Below are 20,896 nucleotides of genomic sequence, written 5' to 3' on the forward strand. Positions count from 1 at the left end.
AGGCAATCCTCAGTCCTACTACTGTTTAGAAAATATTCCTAAGTCAACAGTCCGACTGGAGTGGGTCACCTCGAAGAGCACTCGTCAGCGACAGGAAGGGAAAGGCTCTGACTGTCGGAGCACAACAGGGGCCATGGGCGGCCCTGGCAGGAGCCGTGCTCCTGGACACAGCTGAGTCCTGAAACCACGGTGATCGATGGTGCCTCGGGCGCTGTGTGACCCGGCAGAACGCCAGGGGAGAAGGCAGGTGGCGGCAGCCATGGTCCTCGGCGAGAGGCCGGACGCCCTGCCTGATGTACGATGTCCACTCCCCAGCACTCTGGTCTTCGCGGCCCCCATGCCCTGTCCATGCACAATGGTCCTTCCTGAGCTGGCTGTTCTATGGTTTTACACTAGAAACACGGGTCGGTTCTTCTTTCCATATTACTAACTGTTCTTAAGGAGCATAAATACCAAAAACAAATTATGTAAAACAAACCAAGTTTCCTGAGAATTAGTTCCATTGGTTTTGATTATTATGCTTTTACTATTTTCCCTTTCCCTGTGGCCATCTTTTCTTAATTTACATACATTCCAAAAAGAAAGCAACTTTGGTTTAAAAAAAGATATTTGGGATAGGAGCTTGAGAATAACTAATAAAATACAGCGTCTCTCTTAGTCCATTCACTGCTCTGACTCTGGGCTTTGTAACAGTTTTATTTGGTTTTATTTATTATTTAGATACACTCAAGTGTATCTCATTCCATTTATTATGACTCAGGTTAACAAAATTTCCATCTTAGAACAGTCAAGAACTTTCAGAAGAACAAAAAAAAATTTAACTCGTGTAGAAGAAAACCATATTTATATTTAACGTTCTACCACCTATATATACCAAACAGAGAACGTATAAGAACCTAAATGCCAGAAGTTAACATATAACTGGGAAAGGGCCAAGGGTCCGTATTTGGTGATAAAAAATTATTTTAAATGAGAAGTGGCTACTTGTTGGTATAAATGGAGTAAAATGTAAACTGTGGGACCAGATGATATTTACTTCTTCTATCCACCATACGTACAGAGCACTGGGTGCTGTGGTTAATCTTTAACTATGCCCCGATCTCCGACCCTGTCCCACAACTGTGGCATTGCGTCTCCGGGACAGTCCTGTGCCAAGCTCCGCGCTGCTAGTCCCCTAACCCCGATCCCCGCATGAAGAAACGCAGCACAGGGAGCTCCCGTGTGCCTGTGTGGGACCTTGTCCAAGGTCGTGCAGGCGCGCAGCAGTGACACAGCTGCGGTTCAAACCCTCGTCCAGCTGACTGGAACCCTTGTTCCCCATCCTGCCTCCGTTCACTCCCGAGGTGAGAAGCAGAATTCAAAGCTGGTGAGCTACCACACAGGAAGCAGGAATTACCAGCTCTGAAACCTGTCATCAGCTCTGAAACTGTGTTCTGTGCCCTCATCCTTCCTTTGCTTTTCAGGTTTTTACTTTTTGCTTTTACCTGTCCCTTTCCCATTTCACATCACCTCTCAACCTGCCATTTTTCTGGGGAACTATCTCTGACCCGCTGGTGTCTGGTGCCGGCACAGAGATGGCACGGCACGGGCGGGCAGGCAGGGAGCTCGGCACTCCTCTCCCAGCCTCTGAACGTCTGCCCGCCACAGAGAGGTTCTGGGCACACTCCTTGGACATGCATCATCTGTCATGATCGAGGGCATCTGCTCCCCCCAGAGAGACGTACTCCCCAGGAACCCCGTGCAGGCTTTCGTAAGAGGGAAGTCTGAAGTGCCGCACTGCGCGCCACATGTGGACGTTAGCCAAATATATGCCCCCTTCTAAAACACAGAAACAAGAACTCCTTTAAAACGTACCTATAAGAAGACACTTGATTTTGGACTGTTATCAAAGGTATGTTTTTAAAAAGCAGAGAATTGGGTTATTGCTTAATTTAAATCAAGGCTTAGGATTCTGAACAGTTCTAAATGGGCAGCAGCCTTTTGCCATCAAGCTATCCCAGGGTCATCAGAGAGGACACTTTCCTGACTTTACTACTGCTGTGAGATTCAGCTATCCTGTGGGTCGTAGTTAACAAACGACTACTAAAAATTTAATATCTTCATATAGATAAAGCTGGTCAAAGGAGACTAGCACACTTTCTCTCCCCAAGTCCATATTTCCTCATGTTAAACACAGTCACTAAGGTTGGCCAAACTCTCAGAATGCAGGACAAGTGGATACTGCTCCCAACCAGGTACCGCAGGGCCGCTCACGTGCTGTAGCAGAATTCGCTTAATAGAATTTCTGAAGGGCAATCATCTCAAGTACTTTAAATAGCTTTTAAAAAAAATCTCTACCCAGGGCGCCTGGGCGGCTCAGTAGGTTAGTGTCGGCCTTCAGCTCAAGTTAGGATTCCAGAGTCTTAGGATTGAGCCCCGCAATGGGCTCCCGGCCCAGTGGAGAAGTCTGCTTCTCCCTCTCTCTCAGCTTGCGCTGAATCTCTCTGTCAAAAAAAAAAAAAAAAAGAAAAAAAAAAAAAAGAGTAATCTCTACCCAAAACATGGGGCTGGGACTCAGGACCCCGAGACAAGGAGCTGCCGCATGCTCCAGCCAGGCTCCCGTCACCTCAAGTAATTCAACAGGACAGGACTTAGATGCACTTCTATAGAAGACCGTGTTACATATTTAAATGCATAGTAAAATAGGACTATTACTTTATTAGTCAAGTTCCCTTTTAGTGTTTTTTTTTTTTTTTAAAGATTTCACTTATTTATTTATCTGTCTAAAGAGAGAAAGCGAACATGAGGTGGGGTGGGGCAGAGGGACAGGGAGAAAAAGAATCTCCAGGAGAAGCCCCGCACAACGGAGCACAGAGCCCGATGCCCAGGGGACCCTGAGGTCATTACAGAGCCAGCCGCCTGGGCCGACTGTGCGACCCAGGTGCCCCTTGGTTTTCAGTTCTTCACCTTTCAAATTCCCTTTACAAGGTTCAGTGTCATTTATTTGCCCATTAAATGGACAATTAAAAGATACAACCTACTTTACCGAATCTAGTAAGGTAAGTCACATCTCTAGAATCCTTTCCATGTCTTCCATTTAAGTAGCAAATACGTGATTTCTCAATTATACATGATAATTGGTGGCCAGTTACAAACCATGGATACCCAGGGCAGCAATGAAATCCATCATTTCAGCCTCATACTTTGAAAAAGGACTTGTAAAAACAGAAGTAAACGGATCACTTTGTTAACTGAATTAGAGTGAATGAAAGAAACAGGATTTCATAAAATCTTAGAATTAGAATTTTAAAAAACTAGTCAGTACCGTGAACCACTAAAAACTTAGAAAACAGGTCTGGAGAGTCTAAAGAAAGTGACTGTGTTTTAAGGAAGTAGGGTCTGATCAGAAGCAGACCTGAACACTGAGCTAGATTCATTCTTTAAAAAAAAAAAAGCAAAACTCGAACGCTCTTGCTTAAATAATTAACAGTAAAAATGTAAATCAAAAGTTGCGCACAGGACAACTGACCCAGTGAGTGCTTTCGAAGCGACGTGCGGGGCCCCTCTTCCATCTGCGGTCCCCTCGGGATGAAAGCTGTGCACACCCGGGCTCAGCCGCAAGCCGCCCGCTGCTGTGCTGGGGAAGACGCCCTCCCATTCACTGAAATACCCTCACAGGTCTCCTCGCTCCCTCCGTCTCCATGCTCTAAACAAGGAGTCTCCACGCACAGATGATGTGGAGAACCCACGCACAGGAGGGCCTTTCCTCTGACCTCCCTGCAGAGAGCACGGCCCCCAACGCCCTGCAGGTGCATCCAGAGGGAAGAAGGGACCCTTGGCTGGAGACCTTCCTGCGGGGACATGTGAGCTGTCATTCTGCGGGAGTGTGAAGAACAGCCAAGACGGCAGTCCCCATGACAGTCCTTCTAAAGCATTTCAAGACTGTGTCCGAGTCCTGTCTGCTCCCAAACAGGCACTAGCCTGAAAGAGATGAGGGACAGGACTCGAGTGTGCGGCTCCGTGGCTGCCACCGTCACGCCTCTCCGCAGCCTGGGCCCCGCGCCAGCGCGCCCCGCACGCCACACCTTCCCAGAGTTCTCACACGGCCGCCACTTCACATCCTATTCTCATTCTCAAACTCTGGTGACTCCTTTTCCTTTTTAGGATCAGTTTTTGGTTTTGGGTTAAAAAAAAACTTCTTAGTTTTGCCCCATCTGTCTCTTCCTTTCTTAACTCCTCATGCTGTCCTCGCGGCCGCAGAGACGATGACCGCGGTCTTCGTCAGGACACCTCTTCTGCAAGGCACAGTGTGCCGTTGATGACCCACAGAACCACCTCCTCCCAGCACCCCCACGCACCCCTGTGCAGAAGCAGCTCCCCAGGGTGCCCATGCACTCCCAGGTCCTGTCCCCTCGTGGGCTTGGAGGCTCCTCTCTGGCCCTGTCCCATCACTGGTTCCCACATAGCGGAGGAGGACGGGCTCTGGAGCCCATCACCAAGCACCGAGTCTCGGCTTCGACCACTGACAGCTGCGTGATTTGGGGAAAGTAACTTTGACGACAACAGCACAGAACTCCCGGCGCCCAGGGGCTCCATCAGGGAAGTGTCTGCCTGTAGCCTGGGCGCGATCCTGGGTCCGGGGATGAAGTCCCACATCAGGTTCCCTGCGCAGCAGGGAGTCTGCTTCTCCCTCTCCCCCTGCTTCTGCACCCACTCCCTCTCTTGTAAAATAAATCTTAGAAAGAAAAAAAAGAAAGAAAGAAAGAAAAAAAACCCACCAACAAACCAACCGGCATGGAACTTCACTGGCCACCGGGAGGGTTCCCTGACGGAGACCACGCAGACCCCAGCAGCATGTCCGACAGGCTCCCTCTGACTCCGGACTGGCCCCTCCTACCATGACGCAGGCCCATGCCTCTCTGGGGGGCTTGTCCTCTTTCAGGCCAATTCTGCACTGCCGACCTTTTAACTAGACCTTCCACTGCTAAGGCCACTCTGCTCCAACTGTCCCTGCCAATGTCACCTCCGTTTACTAACACAACTACAAGTAAGCATACCTACTAATTTACATGCAGTGTGTAAAACACACTTTATGTTTTACAAAAGAGCTAGAAATAGAAACGCAAATATTCTGAAACCCACTAAAAATAACTTGATACATACTTTTGATTTTTAAGCACAAATCTGAATTCTCCCTATTTCTTAAGGCCATTACCATTAGAAAATTTAATAAGTAAACAAAGAAAAAACTAATATTCTAAAAGAAACACAGGGACGCCTGGGTGACTCAGTGGGTTCAAGCCTCTGCCTTCGGCTCAGGTCATGATCTCAGGGTCCTGGGATCGAGCCCCGCATCGGGCTCTCTGCTCTGCTGGGAGCCTGCTTCCCTTCATTTCTTTCTCTACCTGCCTCTCTGCCTACTTGTGATCTCTGTCAAATAAATAAAATCTTCAAAAATAAATAAATAAGTAAAAGAAACACAATCAACTTTGTTAGATGCAAAATGCCTAAATTTTCCAAAATAAACCTTAAATTAATGAGTTATTTATTACTAGTTTCCAAGGCACAGTTTTAGGTGGAGTGTGACAAAATGAGTAATGTGAATCATCTTGTTGGACTGTAAGTACAAGAAAGCTTTCACAACTTTTATTTGGAAATTTGATGATTAAAAAAACCCTCGATGTCAAGTAAAAATATTAGTCAAATACTTGCATAATATTTTGCTGTGAACCTTTTGATCTAAATATCACATATAGGGGCGCCTGGGTGGCTCAGTGGGTTAAGCCACTGCCTTTGGCTCAGGTCATGATCTCGGGGTCCTGGGATCGAGTCCCGCATCGGGCTCTCTGCTCAGCAGGGAGCCTGCTTCCTCCTCTCTCTCTCTGCCTGCCTCTCTGCCTACTTGTAGTCTCTCTCTGTCGAATAGATAAATAAAATCTTAAAAAAAAAAAATCACATATAAAACAGATTCTGAAAATAAATAAATATATTCTTAGTAAAGTAAGCTAAAATTGAAGATTTAGGGAGTTATCTTTTTTCAAGAGTTCTATAAAGACATGACAAGACAAGTTTAGTCCTGAATCTTGCATTATCTTTCTTTTCAGCACTTAACTCTTTAGAATTCAAGTGTTCAGCCCACCGAAGGCAAGAACAGAGAGTTCTGGAACAGCAGAAACAGTCCACACACAGGCATCATCTCTGGGGGCAGAAGGACGTAACAAATTCTACAAGCTCTCCGAGGCAAGCAGCCCTTCTGCCAGCCTGCCGTGCAGACCCCACAAGCTGGCAGCATCTTGCCAGAGGCTGCTGTGTGAGAGTATCTACAGGCAGCTGCACATCCTGTGCTCGTCAGTGTGCTGGACAAGGAGGATGGACACACTGAGCAGAAAGCCATCGAGGCCCAGGGCTGCCTGGGACTGTGGCCGCCACCTGTGCTCAGAATGGGGACACTCAGCCAAGTGCGCAAGTGTGGGGCGCAGGCAAGTGCTCAGAGTCGGCCCGAAGGCTCCAATCCCTGGTGCCAGGTCTGGGACTGCATCTTCCCAGAGCAAGGGGCGCCTTTTTCTGCTGCACATGAAGGTGCAGAATGGGGCCCACAGAACAGAGGTATCGGAGGACTAGAGAAGTAATGAAACCTTTACGGAGTTCCTATTCTGCACTGAAACTGTAAATAAAGGCTTCATACTTACTCTTTGATTTTATTTAATATTTCTCACTCTCTAGTAATGGGCATTATAATCCGCGTAACATGGATGAGAAAAACAGCAGACTTAAAAACACTGCCAAAGGGGCGCCCGAGTGGCTCAGTGGGTCAAAGCCTCTGCCTTCCGCTCGGGTCATGGTCCCAGAGTCCTAGGATCGAGCCCCGCTTCGGGCTCTCTGCTCAGCGGGGAGCCTGCTTCCTCCTCTCTCTCTCTGCCTGCCTCTCTGCCTGCTTGTGATCTCTGCCTGTCAAATAAATAAATAAAATCTTTAAAAAAAAACACTGCCAAATAAGAAGGATTCATACTCAAGTCTATTGTCTGTGGCAAGGGTGGAAATGTGTTCAATGACACACACTGAACTTCAGAAAGATGCCTGGGATTTATACGCTGCTGTCCTCCAGTTACTTTGAAGGCAGAAGAAGTATACACCTTAAAAGATAGTAAAGAAGGGAGCCTGGGTGGCTCCGTGGGTTTAACGGCTGCCTTTGGGTCAGGTCAGGATCCTGGAGTCCTGAGATTGAGTCCCATGTGAGGCTCCCTGCTCAGTGGGGAGTCTGTCTGTCCCTTTGTCCCTCCCTCCCCCCACAACTTGTGTTCACTCTCTCTTGCTCACTCTTTCTCAAATAAATAAATAAATCATAAATAAATGAACAAATAAATGGTAGTTAAGAACACCATAGCTTGGCTTCCCGTCCAAACCACAAAGGGAAGAAACCTCCAATTTTAAAACAAAAGAAAGCAGCAGAGTCAAACACCAGCATGTCAAAATTAACCAAATGAGGAATCTGAGATAGTGACTTCAGAACTAAAACTTTAAAAATGCTGGGTTTCAGTTGGCAGCCCCTTTATGAATTCAAGACTGAAAAAGGCTTGGACGAAGCACAGTTTTGTTAAAAGGCAGGGCCCGCAAAGAAAACCAGATGGAATGAACGGTCAGCCGCACTCCAGCTTCCTTAAAAGAGTTCGTAGTGACCATCTCCTGCAGAGAGCCCGACGCGCGCCAGGCCTCTGTGGGCGTGCTGGGACAGCGGTGTCTCACTCACCTGAGGCCGAGGTCATCAGACTCTGCTGCACGGGGGGGCTGGTGGGTGCTGTGACACTCATCTGGGACAGCATGGCCTTCCTGGGGTCCTGCCACGTTGTCGTCTGATCGATGTGACTGAGACACAATAAACCACTGCGTGAGACAACAGACACCAGGTCCTCGAAGCCCCCGCCCCACCCCCTGAGCAGAGCCCACGGCTCCTCCGTCAGTCTCCCTCCCCCATGCGCCACATGGCCTGCCCTCAGCCCCCACCCCCGCCGCTGCCTGGTCCACCCTCACCCCTGCGCCCTGTGGGCCACTCTCATTAGCCAGAGCCTATCCTAGCAAGGTCTGAGAAGCCACACCTGCAACCTTAAGGGACGGGAAACCATCTCCACCAGGGACTATTATATCTGCTTCTAATTTACAGATAAAAGGTGATTTATGAGTTACTCCTCCACGACAGCACTCATAGAACTCAAACCCAGAATTCACAAGGGAATCACCCACTTTTTTTCCTCTAGAACCCAAGAATGCCAATTAACATGTACTTTTTAGATCTGAAGTCTCTTAGGTAAAACATAAAAGGATGAAAAAGTGTTATTATAAATATATACTCGAAAGCCAAAACAGAATTAAAACCTTCATCTGTAAGTTTGCACTAACTCGTGACTGGGGAAGGTCTTTGTTAGTTGATAAACAAAACATGTGAACGTTAAATACTGCACACTGTTAACATACTACAAAATATCTTATTACATCTGCAGAAATTTGTTCATCTATAAAACTGGTTGAAAAGGGCCAAAGACTCTGTGAACTCAAAGACTCCTGGGCATCCCACATAGAAGCTGGCGTGGCATCTTTCAGAAATACTAGTTTTCTTCTTCCAGCAAAGTTTGCTTCAGTGAAACAGAAACTAGAAATACTAAGTATATGAAACTACTTAAGAAATTATCTTGAAGAGAGAGCCAGAAAAGTATTCACACACTAATGCAAAGTTCTCTGTATAATTTATAAAAGCAAAGATTTGAAAGCCAGGTAAAATCTAATGAAAGGAAAAAAAATATATCTAATGAAAGGGATTGGTCCATTAAATATTATAGTGTAGGACAGACCACAACACAGCTACTGAAAATATTTTAGAAGAATATTTGATCATATGGAAAGTATTTGTAATACTGCTATTTATTTTTGTAATATTGCTTTCTAAAGTAGTTTGTACAACAGCATGTACAGTGTGAGCCGTGTGTGTGTGTGTGTGCATGCGCACACACACAGAATACGTGGAAAGGATAAACATCAAAATGTTCCCTCAATATTTATTTCTAGATGACAAAATTACAAAACTCTGCTTTGCTATGCTAGGTTTTCCTATTATTAAGCAATCACAAACTAACACTACTTTTGAATAGGGGAGTGGCCAAAAATCAGGGTTATTTTTAAGAAGTCCCCTCTTCCGCAATCATTTTCTACATGGCTGTTTGAATTCCAAATCTGAGCTTTCTCTCCTTTAAGGAAATGACACTCTTATCGCTAACTTTTCTGAAATGGAACTAGACGGTAACTGGTGAGTAAGACGGTAACTGGTGAGTAAGACGGTGAGCAAGATCACACTGCACTCTGGCCAGCACGAAACTCAAGTATTATCTACTAGTAAACGGAGAGTTCCAAGGAGAAGAAAGGGGATGAAAACAGGGAGAGAACAGGAAGGCCTGTCCGCCTCCGACAGCAGGACCTGCCCGGCGCACGCCCATAAGCCACACGCCCACGAGAGGTGCTCCAAGTATTCAGGTCTCCGTTGGGGCCCAGACTCTCCCAACAGTGACCTGCGGCTTCTGAACACGGGCACTAGCGTTTGCGCAGGCCCAGACAAGACAGATGAAACCCGATTTCTGTCCTGCCATGGAAGCACCCCATTCCAGAAGACTGGGTCCTCATCCAACCCAGTAAGCGCCCATTCCTCTTCCCTTTCAACCCTCCCTATGAGCCACTAAACAAACAAAACCACAGAATGCTTTCTAGACAGGCTGCTCCATCCCAAGCGACACGCACACAGGGGTTAACACAATCGTACGGGAGAGAAGCCTACAGCCCTCAAGAAAAACAGAATGGAGAGAAATGCTTTTCACAGCCTGTTTGATGTCAAGAAACTAGGAAAGGAAATGGACAAGTGATTACTATTGGCTCTTAAATTTCAAAGCATGTGCCCCTGCCTACTCCCTGTGTCTGTACCACCCTGAGGGGTACAGAAGAGGGAGACAGACCTAAGTGAGTTCAAGATGCTGACTGCCGACGGTTTTCTCAATACTCAACAGCTGGGCCTCTCTGAAAATGAGTCAATTCCACAGATCATATTAATCCGTTTGTAACGAAACAGGGCTCCACCTGAGGGTTGAGCAAGACCCCACTCTGACGGCTTCTGGAATATGGACACGAATCTGTGTTTGTGCTTAGAACTTCTTTCTCCCTGAAATAAATTGGGCTGTGAATACTGAGAACATAGTCTTACTGCCTCAGAAGCTCAGTTATTTTACTGAAATGTTCCATAAGCATACAAATGCTAAAATTTCTCTTCCCGAAACAGCTGTTAAGCCCCAGTAAATCGGCGGACAGCCCCATACAGCTGTCTATGTCACCTCAGCTAATGACAGTTACTTAGAAACACCTACAGCTCTTTAGGGAATCAAGATGTCATTATCTAAACTGTCCAACTATAAAAGCATGCAATCACTTAGATGCCAAAGAAAATGCGAAATAAAATTAACTTAGAATTTGTCTTATAAGATTAAATCATGAAAAATGCTGTTTTATCCTAGTAAGTCAATTTGAAACAGAATGCCTCAAAATATCCAGCTTTCCTTTTTACCGTAGGAACAAAAATCTTCGTTAAAACATTTTATACCTCGGAGTGCCTGGGTGGCTCAGTGGGTTAAGCCTTTGACTTCAGCTCAGGTCACGGTCTCAGGGTCCTGGGATCGAGCCCTGCATCAGGCTCTCTGCTCAGTGGGGAGCCTGCTTCCTCCCCCCTCTCTCTCTGCCTGCCTCTCTGCCTACTTGTGATCTCTGTCTGTGAAATAAATAAATAAAATCTTAAAAAAAAAAACCCACAACATTTCATACCTCAAAGAAGCATTCTTGCTAACCACATGATCGGTTTGCAAGGTCCGCTCTTCCCCTAGATCGTGCTCCGCTCCTTGGCTCATCTCCTCTGGGCCTTGCTCCATGTCCTATTCTCAGAGAGGCCTTCCCTCTCCAAGCAACCTAAAATCTACCCTACTGAAATGTACACTCCCCTTCTATTGTTTTTCCTGAAGATCATTTATCATTATCTATTTAATCTATTTAACTTTGTTTGCCTATTTCCTCCTATCAACAAACTCCAACTAACAAAACCTCCAGAAAAAATAGGCACTTTCGTGCTCGCTTCGGCAGCACATATACTAAAATTGGAACGATACAGAGAAGATTGGCATGGCCCCTGCGCAAGGATGACACGCAAATTCGTGAAGCGTTCCATATTTTAAAAAAAATAGGCACTTTCACTCATTTTATTAATTACTATATCTTCATTGATGAGAAGAGTGTTTGATAAGTATCTGTCAATGAATTAATGAAAAGAAAGCCTTCTTTCTTTCTTGCCCTAAGAACACCCAGCTTTCTCTCAAAGTCCTTGTAGCCTCACTGACTTTACCCCAAAATGAAATTACAGGTCAGGATGACAGAGCCACCGCAACTGGCAATAAGGGGAGCCCTGGCGGCAGCGGCGGGAGCAGCCTCGGCAGCATGACGAGGTAAGGAAGCAGACAGGTGTGGCCGTGCACAGGGAGGGAAGGAAAACCACAACCAGATGCAAAGGACTCTTTCTTTTCTTCAAGACGAGGAAACACAAGTTCAACGTGAACAGAAACAGACTAGCTGAGAGTGTGCGAAGGGATGCCTGAAGAGTCCGCAGTCATCCGTCGGAGGGTGGGAAGGCACAGAATGGAGACGCTGCTTCCACTGGAGCACCAGGTGCATGGGGCACAGGCAAAGAATTTCACTGGCTGGTAAAAGCAGAATGAGTTCTGGTGTGAAGACTTCAATTCTCCTGGGAAACATCAGGCTGATTCAAGAGGCTGGTATTACTGGTAACACCACTATGCAAAGAGGAAGTTCAGGCACTTGGACGCCCGGGAGGTGCAGTCGGTTAAGCACCGGCCTTTGATTCAAGTCATGATCTCCGGGTCCTGGAATCAAGTCCCACATCAGGCTCCCTGCTCAGCGGGGTGTCTACTTCCCCCTCTCCCTCTGCCACTTCCCCCCATTTTTGCACTTTTGTTCTCAAGAAAATATATAAAATCCTAAAATAAAATAAAATAAAATTTAAAAATCCAGAATATTAAGAAACACAATTTCTTTTACCACTAGAGTATTAGGTTCTTGAAGTAGATGTACCTGGGAGATTGCTGGACCCCAGTATGTGCTGATTTTAATGACTTACATCAAAACGTGGGTGATTAAGATTTCATATAAATGCTAATCTGAAAAAGGGCTGAAAAGAATTTTGTCACTCAAACTATACTAATTCTACCAGTCAAGAAATAGAGGACATGAACAGACATTTTTCCAAAAAAGACGTCCAAATGGCCAACAGACAAATGAAAAAGTGCTCCACATCACTGGGCATCAGGGAAATACAAATCAAAACCACAGTAAGATACCACCTCATACCAGTTAGAATGGCTAAAATTAACAAGTCAGGAAATGACAGGTGTTGGCGGATGTGGAGAAAGGGGAACCCTCCTACACGGTTGGTGGGAATGCAAGCTGGTGCAGCCACTCTGGAAAACAGTGTGGAGGTTCCTCAAGAAGTTGAAAATAGAGCTGCCCTATGACCCAGCAATGTAGTGATCCAAAGGGGCACATGCACCCGAATGTTTATAGCAGCAATGTCCACAATAGCCAAACTATGGAAAGAACCTAGATGTCCAACAACAGGTGAATGGATAAAGAAGACGTGGTATATATACACAATGGGATACTATGCAGCCATCAAAAGAAATGAAATCTTTTTTTTTAAAGATTTTATTTATTTATTTGACAGAGAGAGATCACAAGTAGACAGAGAGGCAGGCAGAGAGAGAGAGAGGGAGGCAGGCTCCCTGCTGAGCAGAGAGCCTGACTGGGATTCGATCCCAGGACCCTGAGATCATGACCTGAGCCGAAGGCAGAGGCTTAACCCACTGAGCCACCCAGGCGCCCAAAAGAAATGAATCTTGACATTTGCGATGACATGGATGGAACTAGAGGGTATTATGCTGAGCAAAATAAGAGAAAGATAATTATCATTGACCTCAGTGATATGCAGAATTTGAGAAAGAAGACAGAGGATCATAGGGGAAGAGAGGAAAAGGTCAAACAAGATGGGACCTGGGAGGGAGACAAACCATGAGAGACTCTTAATCTCAGGAAACAAAATGAGCGTTCCTGGGGGGTTGGAGGGTAGGGACAGGGCGGTGGGTGATGGACACTGGGGGGGGAGCATGCGCTACGGTGAGTGCTATGACGTGTGTAAGCCTGGCGATTCACAGACCTGGACCCTAGGCAAATAACATGTTGTATGTTAATAAAAAAATCTATTCTACTACTAAGAATGCCAAATTTTAAATAACAGAATGAAAATATATAAACCAAGGAGATGAAATTAAGCAAAACTCCTAAACCAGTACTTTCAGAGTCAGAAACATGCCTCGTTATACACAGCATGGAAACAAATGAAGATTCAGCTTATCCTCTTCCTAAGAACAGTCAAGATACTGAACTTACTATAAGAAAATAACAAGTGTGAAGTCCTACAGCCCCTTCAAAGTATGGACACAAATCTTGGTATTATCTTGGACAAAAGGAGCTGATCCAGGAGCGACACGAGCGATGACCTCACGGCGAGGCCACCGAGGAACTGGCCATCGCCGGGCGGTGGGACGGGGCGGCTGTGCTGCGGCCCGGCCCACGGGGGAGCTCCCTCTCCTGCGCACACAGGGCCGCCTCCCCACTGGCTTCTGCTTTTCTATCTTACGCTGCAGAATCTACTCCCGCACACTGGATGGCTTAGCAAGATGCATACAGAACCAAAAACGGGGCGGAAATCCTGAAGTACACTGTGAGCAGCTGACTTTCTGCAGAGGCCCTTGAGCTGACCGCAGCTGCGGTGTCCGCGGCTTGACATCCCCTGTACGAAACACGTCTCATGAAGCTCAAACCTGGCCCTTGAACATGCACGGATTCTGCCCTTATAAAGAATAACAATATTGGGATGCCTGGGTGGCTCAGCGGGTGAAAGCCTCTGTCTTCAGCTTCGCCCCCTCTCTCTGCCTACTTGCGATCTCTGTCCAAAAATAAATAAATAAATAACAATATTACTGTCACATCTTCAAATTCCTGAGGAAACCATAAGAACATGAAAGGCTCCTTGCAGTTTTGACGGGGAGAGCCTCTCACCTCCCTAAGACCACTGTTCAACAGGGAGGATGATACTGTGCCCCTGCTTTAGGACTCCTCAGGAAGGAAAACAACAACAACATCACTGAAGAACAAAACAAAACAAAACAAAGTGTTTTGTTATGCAATGTATTAAGACGAAGGGATTTGTCTGGGGACAGAGGACCAGGACAAGGCAGAGCTGGGTTTTAACTCAGAACTGATGCAAAATCTGCACTTTGTCCTCCAGAAGACTTCCTCTCCTGCTGTGAGAGCGTTTTGGGGTGGTAATCAGATTTCTTAAGACTGACCTTTCCATCCCTGTGCTAACCTTTGCAAAAAGGAAGCAGAAGGAGCAGAACCTTTGCAACAGCACGCAGCACAAAAACCCTGGACCGCATTCCTTTGCATCTCTCCCACTCAAATACGGAGGGATCGTGGGAGTTGAGGAAAGCTCCCAGGCCTTTCAGATGACGAGATCAATGACACACAAACATAACTTCTCATAGATCCTCGGCCACTAGGTGAAGAAGAGGGGAGAAACCCTCTATACTGGTTCTGAATGTCAAGAAACATCCCACAGGGGCACCTGGCTGGCTCAGTGGGTAGAGTGTGCGACTCTTGATCTCAGGGTTGTAAGTTCAAGGCCCACGGTGGGTGCGGAGATAACTGAAAAAAAAAAAAAAGAGAAAGAAACGTCCCACAGACACTGTCCCACAGACACTGTCCCACAGTGAGACACACGCGCTGCCTCCCCACGGAAACCCTGGGATGGGCCGTGCAGAACCAAGGGGCCGAGCTCTGTGGACCGCCCTCAGGGTCTGCAGCCCCTCCTGGGAGCCAACGGGGCCAACCACGGCACGGGAGGGCCCAAGGGTGGGGGCACTCAAGACCTCCCTCCCAAAGAGCGGACCCTGGTCTGAGGGCTCTCATTCACCGCCCAGACAGTCCCGCCCGAACACAGGATGGGGGGCGCAGGACCACGGAGGGGCCTGGGGCCCGTGGCCAGGAAGCAGCGTGGCCTGTGAGGACGCGTCCTGCTGCCCGCTCAGCTTCCCCCCATCTCACTGATCTCCGACTGGAAACGGTTCTTCTAAAAATGCTAAACTGCCACTCTGGCAGAACAGAATTTCTTCGTGGAATGTAACTTAAAAAGAGACTCAGAATCCTTTTAAATGCTTTCTTTTCCGATTCATCGACTATGAAGACTCATCCAGGACGAGCCACTGAGCCCTGCCGTGAGAACAGGACGCAGTCGAGGCGAGAGAGGACGCACAGCCTGTCGCCGGGGGACGTTAGCGATCGGTCACCGCTGACCCTGGGAGAGACATAAACTGGTCACGGGGCTGTTCTGCTTTACTGTTTCTCTTCCTGTAAACTGGTGGTTTGTACTCTAAACATGTATGCTGCTTTTTGTTTTTCCTACTTTGTTTCTTAATTTAGAAGCAAGACTTCTGACTCTTAACTTAAGGTACAGAAAGGGCAGCATCAAGCCGCCTCCCAAACTCAGCGCGGCCGTCTTCCCATCGCGGCTGAGTGTTGGCTTCCACGGCTCCTGCCAAAGGGTCTCTCAGAATCTCCGGAAAGGGGCTCTTTCTACTCTTCACGTCAACAAGTCCTGTCACACGGCACACACACACGAACGCGTTCCCGGAGAAGCAGGGAGCCCGCTCTGGAACCCGCATCCTAAGAGAATGGCTTAGACAACACGGACCTCATTAAAAAATCCCCTACGCAAGTCAAGTGTTGTCAGCGTCCTATAACCAGCAGCCGTAGAAGCCTAATACGGATCTGATTCTTGTGAAACATCTGCTACGTTTCTCAAGACTACTTCAGGTCATCTCCTCCCCAGCTGGCCTTTTATAAAACACCTGATTCTACCAAACCTTCTCAAGACCCAAATCCCTCCTCTCAGAAGCTTCTCTGTGGAACGGCAAGAAAAAGAAGGCAGGCGGGGATGCAAGTCCCAGCTCCAACAGTGACAATCTGGGTTGTACGGGCAGGTCACTCTGGCCAACGGCTCGGTCGCCATGACTTACCTCCTCACTCGCCAAGGCTGCAAGGATAAAACACAGCAGTAGGTCCACAAGCACCTAGCACTGTGGCACCAGGGCCACGGAAGACCCTCAAGTCTGTTTCCTGACTTCATCCCTGCACTTGTCCAACACAGACAGAAAACCCTGGTGCAGGGAGGGGTCACGTCAGGAAGACCAGCAGCGAAAGAACAGTCGTGTGAGGCGAGGACAGCGGGTCTCAGGGAAGGAGACAGAAGCGACGACAATGTCTCTATACCACCAGTTCGGTGCGCAAAGGGCTTCCTGCTAATAGGAAGAAGGAACAAGGGGGGGAACTGTGCAAGTCTAGGCGTCCTGGCTCCCGAGACAGGAGCGACAGGGAAATCTGGGAATAAAGGAAAGTTCAACCCTGCAACCAGACGTCTCAGACAGTCGCTGGTGAAGATCTCTTCGTAACTGTTTCTTCACATAAGCCACAAGAGACTCAAGTCTGTTGACATAAACCAAGACAAGGGAGGGGGGACACAACATTTCTTATGTACCAGCAAAGCCATTCCAACAATAAATTCTAAGATGGTCTTCAAATTCTCGGCTGTATTAGCAAATACTGAATCCATATTCCTTACAAGGGACCCTCAGCAACATAATGAGAAACAAATTTCACAGCTATAAAAAAATACTGATGAGTTTCTCTCTCTCTCTCTCTCTCTTTTTAGGAGGAGGATGGGGAGAGGGAGAGAGAGAAGCTCAAGCAGACTTCGAGCAGGGCTCGATCATATGACCCTTAGATCTGCGTGTTACATACACCACGGGCTGCACTGGCTAAGGTCCTCTCCACTCCGTGCCTTTAATTTAAAACAAAACTAAACAAAACAAAAAGCACTGTAGACTTTCAACAACTGAGTCGATAATGTAACAACATTTTTATTCAGAGCAATGGTTCTCAATTTAGAAACGGGGCTGGGGGGATGGCATTTTGGTGATCCCAGTCCTGCAAACATGTAATGAGGAGAGTGTTGGATGCCCGACTTCCCGCAATGCCGTCTTCACCAGCTTCAGAAGGCCTTACCAGACACTCACGTGGGCAAAAGCCGTATTTACACATAAAACTCCACTTGACACATAAAGCATATTTTGCACAGTTTTAATTACATGCCAAACTTTCTGGAAGACAATTAACTCCATTTAGTTTTGCCAGGAAATCTTTTAGCAGTAATACCCTTTCTGGATAATCTCATTACTGACAGTAAAACCCCCCTGGTATTTTTAGTTGCCAACTCAACACACTTGGCCTTTATTCAGAACTGTCACACTCTGGGAACTCCGGACACCAGCTGGGGACCACTTCATCACAAGTTCTAGAACAGTCATACCCAAGCATGTATGTTAATATACATATCACTGTACCAGAAATTACTTTATTTCCCTCCACATCGCATACTGTTGATTTATAAAGTTATGTAATTAATGGCATATGAATTTTATTTTAAGTTCAATTCAACAAACATACGCTGTATTATCGAGGTAGAATCTGGTGGTTCATCAGCTGTTCATCAGTTCATCACAACACCCAGTGCTCATTCCATCGCGTGCTTCCGTCACGCCCGTCCCCAGCCACCCCATCGCCCCACCCCCATCCTCCAGCAACCTAGAGTTAGAGGAGTCTCTCACAAATTTTATTTTAAAATAACAAACACTTCCCTAATAATGTCCTACTCAAGGGGGCTGAAGGAAGACAGCACTGAGAAGCACGAACTACAGGACGCCTGAGGGCTCAGTGGGTTAAGTGTCCGCCTTCGGCTCAGGGATCCAGCCCCATGTCGGGCTCCACGCTCAGTGGGGAGCCTGCTTCTCCCTCTGCTCCTCCACCTGCTTGTGCTAATAAATAAATAAAACCTTAAAAAAAAAAAAAAAAAAACAGAGAAGGAGCAGCATGAAGTCTGGGCAGAGAAAGCGTGTCCCCGACGCACCTATCCCGCGGGGCCCAGCGCTGCCCTCCCACCCGCTCGCGGGAGCGCGGGGCCTGCCCGCACGTGCTCAGTAACCATGTGAGGACCTGAAAGCTTATTCCAGTGGCTCGTTCTCGAGCCACCAAGAAATACTGTGACCTCAATCCTAAACAGGGTCAACTGTCCTGCAGGGCCTGGCATCTTGTGAGTCACGAGTCAGCAAAATTTTGAGAGCACAAAATCTCGTGCCCCTGACTGTCGGGGAACGAGACCCAGAGCGCTATTCCTACACCAAGTGCTAAGCGCGGCACCACAGCTGCACGGAGACAGCGGTGAGGGCACAAAGCTGCTGGTGTCCTGGGACAGAGGCAGACAGAGAATGAGGAGTTCAGTGTCTCCTAAGTGTCACTCCAACCCTCTGTCTGTAACATGCTACAATGTAGTTTAAAATCCAGAACGAGTATCAAAAATGAGGCTGCTGCGAACTAACCACATCCTGACTGTTCACCGCCTTTCACAGACACTTCCGAAATGTTTTTCTTCTAAACCAGTAAAACCCACCTTTCACAAAATCCCAGCAGTTAATTTTATTATCTTCTTTTTAAGATTTGATTTATTTGAGAGTACAGAGGAGAAGAGAGCATGAGGGGAAGCACAGGGGGGCAGAGGGAGAGGGAGAAGCAGATTCCCCACTGAGCAGGGAGCCCCATGCAGGACCCGAGCGAAGGCACCAACAGAAGCCCCCAACAGTGTAGTTTTAGAGTGTCTGTACCTGCCCAGGGCTACCCACCAAACTGGTTCTTTTCCAACTCTGCTGACATTCTGTGATGCCCGATGCCACATATCAGTTGTAAGAATTTAACAACATAATTAATAAACTACATGAGTAGAAACTTTCTAGAAATACATCGGACAAGTGCTTAATCTCCTAAAACATCTTTCAGACCCTCTTTGTTGTGTTGCAATAGGGAAAAACCACAAAATCTAGCAGCGGTGACCTTCTTATAGTAACCCCCAATCAAATGCATCTTTGTGAAATCACCTTTGCTACATGGGCTTGTAATTCAACCATTAATGGAAGGGACAGAATTTCCTAATTTTTCCGGGGCACTTGGCTGGCTCAGCAGAGCATGAAACTAAACTCTCGATCTCAGGGCTGTGAGTTCAGGCCCACACTGGAAGCAGAGATTCCTTAATAAATAAAAGTTAAAAGAAAAAAAAAAAGGTGTTGAAACAAAACAACCAGTCTCATTAAAAAAAAAAAGAAAAGAAAAGAAAAGAAAAGAAATTGCTAACTTTTCCCAATAAAGGTAAACATAAAAATGAAATGACAGACGTGTGCTCTGCTTCTATGTTAAAGACATCTGCACAAGCAAGTCATAGCATTCCTAAAGTAAGACAATTCGTACTAACCTATGTATAAGACCATAAAACCTCAATATCTCATGAAAAGCCAAGCAGTCAAACTAAAGGAGTCTTTTTATTAAGAAAAACTGACTTTTAGGAAATAACAAAAATAAGATTGAAGTTGGAAAACTGGGAATAGTACAAAATAGACGTGAGCAACATTTTAATTTTAAAAGTTCTATTACTTTCATCAGGCCCTCAGAATACTACGATGGCAGGACTGGTTTTAAAATTTAGAAGAGTGGGCAGTCAGCCCGGATTTATTGCTCACTTATCAAGCCCATGTTTGTCGTGCAAGTGTTATTTATAGAGTCACATGCTAGACGCTGTTCCCAGCGAGCTCAACCTACACGCTTAATTGATTCTAGGAACAATGACACATTGTGTTCAATCTAATCCTTCTATGAGCTACAATTCCTAAGCCACAGCCATATCCTTTTGTAACTGTATAGGTCTACCCCAGACTAGTTTCAGAACCCCCAGAGTCAGAGATGTGCACGTACTGTAACTTCGTGATAAGGATGAAAAGACTTACATACTCTGCCCTTAGGATAACATGACGCTTACAGTACTAGAAAAGTAGAACCTTAAACTGAGCTATCACTAGAGGCTATTAAAATTGGGCTAAAACATGAAGAAGTGTGGGCAGAAACCCAGAGACGCAAACGTGACAACTGATAATTCTCCACAAACTGTACAGCACTGTAATCTGACCCCATGTCCTCAGGATAAATAAAATTAACATCTGCTCACAAGTATGAAATCAATTTAAGCACGACTTAACCACGTTGCCCGAGAAGAGCGACATGCTGAAATGCGGCTCCCCTGGAAGGGGTCACGCGAACAAGCCGAACTCCAGCGGATGCTTCCTGAAGCCAACACCAAGTTCTCCGAATCCCGATCCCAGACGGCTTTTTTCTGTAGTTACGGCCCATGACGTTCTAGTCATAATGCCACAGTGACCAAACACATTGTCCCCAGAAGTTCCACAGAAGCATTTCCGTACCCTCATCTCATGACACAGACCACAGCCGCGCTCACAGACCTACCGAGAGTCACAGCTGTGTGAGAAGAACAAAGACCAGAATTCAAGTCTTGGGCTTCGGAATCAGGAGGTCTACCTAGCTCCCTCCTCCAGAGTCCCCGTAAAAGAGAGGGGGGCCTGCGGGGCTGAGCCGGCTGCCGGCCGACTCGTGGTTTCGGCCCAGGATGTGCTCTCAGGGTCGGGAGACGGAGACCCAGGCCGGGCTCTGCGCTCGGGAGAGTCTGCTTGTCTCCCTCGCCCTCTGCTCCTCAACCCACTACACTCTCTCTCTTAAATCAAATCTTTAAAAAGAGAGATGGAGAGAAAAGACGGTGGAA

General features: G+C 46.8%; 1 protein-coding gene and 1 non-coding gene across 4 annotated transcripts in view; one reads left to right on the plus strand and one right to left on the minus strand.

The window, feature by feature from the left end:
* YAP1 (Yes1 associated transcriptional regulator) overlaps nucleotides 1-20,896 on the minus strand; it is a 110,103-nt gene that overhangs the window by 48,619 nt on the left and 40,588 nt on the right. For all 3 annotated transcript variants that reach the window (XM_044257786.1, XM_044257784.1, XM_044257785.1), the window contains exon 3: nucleotides 7,727-7,842. In XM_044257786.1, coding sequence (XP_044113721.1) covers nucleotides 7,727-7,842 — 116 coding nt within the window. The remainder of the gene's footprint in view (nucleotides 1-7,726; nucleotides 7,843-20,896) is intronic.
* LOC122914761 lies at nucleotides 11,124-11,230 on the plus strand. The gene has a single exon (XR_006385842.1). It is a non-coding gene; the product is annotated as a U6 spliceosomal RNA (small nuclear RNA).

The sequence above is a fragment of the Neovison vison genome, chromosome 7 (genome assembly GCF_020171115.1).
Source record: "Neovison vison isolate M4711 chromosome 7, ASM_NN_V1, whole genome shotgun sequence".
Lineage (NCBI taxonomy): Eukaryota > Metazoa > Chordata > Mammalia > Carnivora > Mustelidae > Neogale > Neogale vison.